The 4,789-nt window shown below is 36.5% G+C and overlaps 1 protein-coding gene across 1 annotated transcript in view; it reads right to left on the reverse strand.

Moving 5' to 3' along the window:
- Positions 1–3,944, reverse strand: part of LOC111472871 (CCR4-NOT transcription complex subunit 1-like) — a 27,782-nt gene extending 23,838 nt beyond the window's left edge. Inside the window, exons 1-10 of the mRNA XM_023118463.1 lie at positions 3,758–3,944; positions 3,185–3,413; positions 2,731–3,070; positions 2,528–2,641; positions 2,320–2,448; positions 1,963–2,154; positions 1,627–1,821; positions 1,351–1,488; positions 1,077–1,199; positions 704–957 (exon numbers count right to left, since the gene is read on the reverse strand). Of these exons, the coding sequence (XP_022974231.1) occupies positions 704–957; positions 1,077–1,199; positions 1,351–1,488; positions 1,627–1,821; positions 1,963–2,154; positions 2,320–2,448; positions 2,528–2,641; positions 2,731–3,070; positions 3,185–3,413; positions 3,758–3,824 (1,781 nt within the window). The 5' untranslated portion in view covers positions 3,825–3,944. The remainder of the gene's footprint in view (positions 1–703; positions 958–1,076; positions 1,200–1,350; positions 1,489–1,626; positions 1,822–1,962; positions 2,155–2,319; positions 2,449–2,527; positions 2,642–2,730; positions 3,071–3,184; positions 3,414–3,757) is intronic.
- Between the last annotated feature and the right edge of the window lie 845 nt (positions 3,945–4,789).

The following is a 4,789-nucleotide window of genomic DNA, read 5'->3' on the forward strand; positions in this document are numbered from 1 at the left end:
TGTGGATAAGAAATGTGAAGGGTGCATTAAAAGTGTTAAGAGTATATGCTAACCAAGCAATCAAAAATGGAACAGTGAAAGCTACAGGTAGCAGCAAGTGAAGAGAAATTAAAAGATCAGAGATCAATTTTGGATAGGAGCAAAAGCTTTACAGTAAGATATGCAGAATGCATCCAGAGAACTGGAAGAATACTGGCATCTCACCAAAGGAAGTCCGAACATGTGACCTTAACAAGCTAGATGTGAAACTATTACACAGATCCAACATCCAACTAAAAAAGGAAAAAGACAAACGTGGAAGATCAATCAGGGAATTCTAAGAACTTAAACAAGAATGCTATTAATTCCCGGTACATTGAAGCCACTAAAAAAAATAGAAACCAGAGTAAAAATAATCAATTAGATGCACAAAATACACCTGCAGTTCAGAAGAATGACACGTAGATAGAGATGACTGAAAAGGGGCATTTTGAATGTACTCGATTGCTGATGGTGAAAAAACATGAAAATTACTTTTTCCATGACTGAAAAAGGAAAGAAGAGTTCCCAAACAAACAGTACTTGACTCTTCCAATGTGGATTTGTCTAATACCAGAATACTCAGGAAATTGTGGAAATTAATCACAAACACGATCACACCATAGAATAAACTTTTTAAAGACCAGCCACTCACGCAACCCAAAGAATGATAAAAATACAGCACCTTTTAACTGAAGATTCTTTCAACCGAGCAAGCATTTGAACCATCACTTCAATGGTTAATTGACCAGAAAACATTTGTTGAAAGTACGAATTAGCTTCGGCCTCAATGTCTTCTGCATATCCTTCTGTTGCAGGCACATCTGAAGCTCCACCATTTTGCAGCTTTGGGTTTGATTCCTGAACTGCACCATGCAACTTCTCCATTTCTTCAGATAGTTGAGTAGAAGTAATAGTACCCACATTAGATCTAAGAACCTGGCATTCACAAGTACGTTAAACATACTATCCATTAGACAAATGCATAACATAACACTCAAAACCTCACATAGAATAATGAATTTGGTGGTGAAAGAACTGGAGTATTTCCACAATACCTTCAAGAAAGTAGAAGCAGTTTCCAAATAAATATTCGAAAAGGCATTAGAAGGATAAAAGGGCTTGGTTGAAAAATCTTGAGATCCCCCATAATGAATCTCTTTTAAGAACTTGAGGCATTCCTGCAACATTAATATCATAAATTTCACTTTCAAAACAAAGTTAAAGGCTAATAGCAAATATATGTCAACACAAATACAGTACTTAAATTATAAACATGTAAATTTCAAGAAAACAGTTCTAAAGGTCAGGCAACAAACTGAAAAATATTACCTCGAAAAATGCATCTTTGTATGAGTTCAAACTATTACTCAACCACTTCTCAAGGTCCAAAAATTCCTTTCGGGAAGCAATGGCTGCTAATTTGAGACCGCAGGAATAAGGAATCATATCTAACACTGACATAAGTATCTGCAAAACGATAGAGGTGGAAGAAAAGCAATTTCAGATTTAAAAGTAACAGAAACGGCTAGCAAATTTAATCAGTATACCAAGAATGTGGTTCATATCATCTCTGCCAGAGAGAGAGACTATTTAGTATAAGCTTACCTTTAATTCTTGGCAGATGTCAAGAATCCTAACTATGCAGTCTGGATCACTGTTTAGAGCATCCACAAATCCCCGTAAAACCAGATTACGGTTAACATGCCATAGCTGAAGGATTAAACCACTACCAAGAGGATTTCTTAACATCAATGGGAAGACTGAAAAAGAAACTTCATACTGAAGCAGATTATATGCAGTCTGCAAGAAAATATGTTACATTTACAACCATGTGTGAGAGAGACAGGACAAATTTAACAAATATTAAAGAGAGAGAGAGAGAGAGAGAGAGAGAGAGAAGAAAAGAACAGCTCAATGCAGAGGTGACAAGAAAAAATGTACATTAATATGCGCCATTCCAAATAGCAATAGCTCAGGCCAGTTTTTAAGAGGAAACTCCAGAATTGATTGCACAGATCTAGCATGACCTCTCTCAGCAAGTTCACACAGAATATTCAAAAGATCAAGGCACGTCCATGTGTGATTTGTATGTCCAAGTTGAAGCTTATGGCCATGCACTCCATCAATATAAGCCTACAAAAATATCTCATTAATCATAAAAAGTTAAGAATATCTACTTCCATAACGCGCTGGAGAATGATTAGTTCCTGCAGCAGAAGTTACACAGCCATCGAAGTAAGCTAGAATTAAGCAAGCAAAACAGGGAAGAACTTGAAGTGTCCTAAATATTGGACATACCAGCTGTCTTCCAGAGTGAGCAAATGTAAATATTTCAGGTGGTGCAAATACGGCATGTTTAAGGAAAGATATCTGACCCTCCATATTCTTCCAAACGGACCCACAAATTGTATGAAGAGGAAATGCCTCCTGCAATCTCAACAAAAGATTGGACTAACAAGGAACGGATTATTTCATCTCAAAGCACCCGAAGTAAAGCAAACAATACCTGGCATGCACGTCTATATACAGACATGAAAAATGAGAATGCTTCCTCATTCGGAATGTAAAAACCCTCATGATCCAGATTTTCCATTACTCTTATCCAGTCAACACTAGGTGCCTGAATCAATAAAGCACAGTGAGGAAAAGAAAGAAAGAAAGAAATTGGTATTCATACAACATGGAGAAAAAGAAGAAGAAAAAACTTACAAGTTGCTTCACTGTGTCTATGAGAACATCCACATCCCAAGAGTTCAAGGATGGCAGATCAGATAAAGTGCTGCAACCCAAAGCTAGACTAAAAGTTGTATATATATTTCGACTGTCCTCAAGACCAGTATGATTTCGAACTATCATGCCTAGTATCTTAGAGATAGTAATCTCTGTCAGCGGCAAAAAGAGGGACAAAATCTCTTTGCATTGCGTTGCATTGACTGTGCATCCATAACCCAGTTCCTTCATTATATCTCCCATGCTCATTTCCTTCTCCATTTCAGCTAAGATGGAATCAAAATCATTATCAAGGGACTCTTGTGACAGATTTACATTCCTAGAATGGAAAACAGAAGTTGTCAAGTAAATAACAATACTACAAAGAGCTTGGGTACCCACCAAAATTCAACATAAATAGTGAAGATTATATTTAAGAGAGATTCTTTGGCACCTTAAAAATTTCTCCTCTCGCAATGCATCCGAAAGCAGTGGTGACAAAACAAACTCAGTAACATCCTTCAACTGCACCAAAGATAGCATTTGCATGAAGGAATCTAAATGCTTTGAGAGCCCTTCAGACCGTTGGAGGAACATGATAATATCCTGAATTTGCTGAATGGAATCCACAGATACAGCATTAGCACAAAGTTCCTCAATCTGACTAATGCAGAAGTTCTTCCCTGAAAAAGTAAAGAGCAACCCCTATGAAGTCCCCACAAGGAAAAACAAAAAGAAAAAGAAATGCTAACTGGCTACAATGAGTCTATTTCCACTGATGAGGTAAACTAACATTGATAACGTGTAAAAACAAAAATCAAGCAGGGCCCCATGCCTATTTTATCCAAACATGACTACAATATCCACATTAACAAAAGAACTAAAGGAAAGTAGGCAAGCTTAAATATTAGAGGAGTTCCCACGACAGGTAAGTGCAAACAATGCTCTCTGTCTTGAAGCACAAGTAGTTGAAAGCAAATTGATAGCAAGAAAACGTCAACAATGAAGGAAAAATTCTAGAACTTACCACACATTCTTGCATCAAGATTTTCAGAATCTGAAACAGCGAGACCAACTCCAATTCTTTCACACATTGACAAGTTTAACAGATTCGAGATGTTCTCGAGAATAACTTGGTTGATATCTCTACCTTTAAGGGACTCACAAAATATTGTACTAAAATTAGGTATGTCCAAGAGCTGCTTGAAAACCGAAGAAATAACTAGTCGCAACAGCGGGTTTTCCAAATCTGTCCCATGGATAGTGAAATAATCCAAACAAGTTCTGAGCAGTATGAAGCTCCCTTCAGTTCCACAGTCAATAAACTGAAGCACATTGAAGATCTTGATTCAGTAAAATGCTCAAAATATATTTAAATGTAAAAGATCAATGCACTAGATAGGTGAAATGCATTATTAAGAAACAGTACAAATGACATGATTTTATAACTTCTTGATCACAAAGACGATTACTTAGGAATTCGCATTCTATCTCCTAATTCTTCCATTTCGGGAAAATAAACATAAATTCCATGAAGAGAAATGAAGAAATGACGACACAAAATCAACAGTGGTCGGGAAAAAAAAAGTTCTAAAAAATATAATAATAATAACAGAAAGTAAAAAATACCCTAAATTTATGAGCCCTCAAAGCACCTATATAGAAGCTATTGACGTAAACATCCCTAATGCAGATAGTCAATTGAAATGATAGCGAGGACACACTAAAAGTCGACGGTAAAGAAGCCCCAAAGGGGTGGATTGAATCGGAAAAAAAAGGCTTCAAATATCAGTGGCGTCCGTATTCTTACCGCCAAAAAGACAATCAAAGATACAAAACTGGCTTGCGGCAACCAGTTGCCTCACAGAAAAAGAGAACAAAATCCAAAAAGGCATAAACCGCTGAAATTGTCTCACAGAAAAACCTCAAGATCAGAATGAGAAACGCGTTGGAAGTGGAGAATTAAGTAAAAATCACTTAAAGCAAGCGGGAAAAAAGTTAACCTAAATCTAGACGACGAAGCAGGAATTAGAAGAATTCTAAATAAAAAAAAAAAAAA

The sequence above is a fragment of the Cucurbita maxima genome, unplaced genomic scaffold, assembly GCF_002738345.1.
Source record: "Cucurbita maxima cultivar Rimu unplaced genomic scaffold, Cmax_1.0 Cma_Scf00091, whole genome shotgun sequence".
NCBI classification, from domain to species: domain Eukaryota; kingdom Viridiplantae; phylum Streptophyta; class Magnoliopsida; order Cucurbitales; family Cucurbitaceae; genus Cucurbita; species Cucurbita maxima.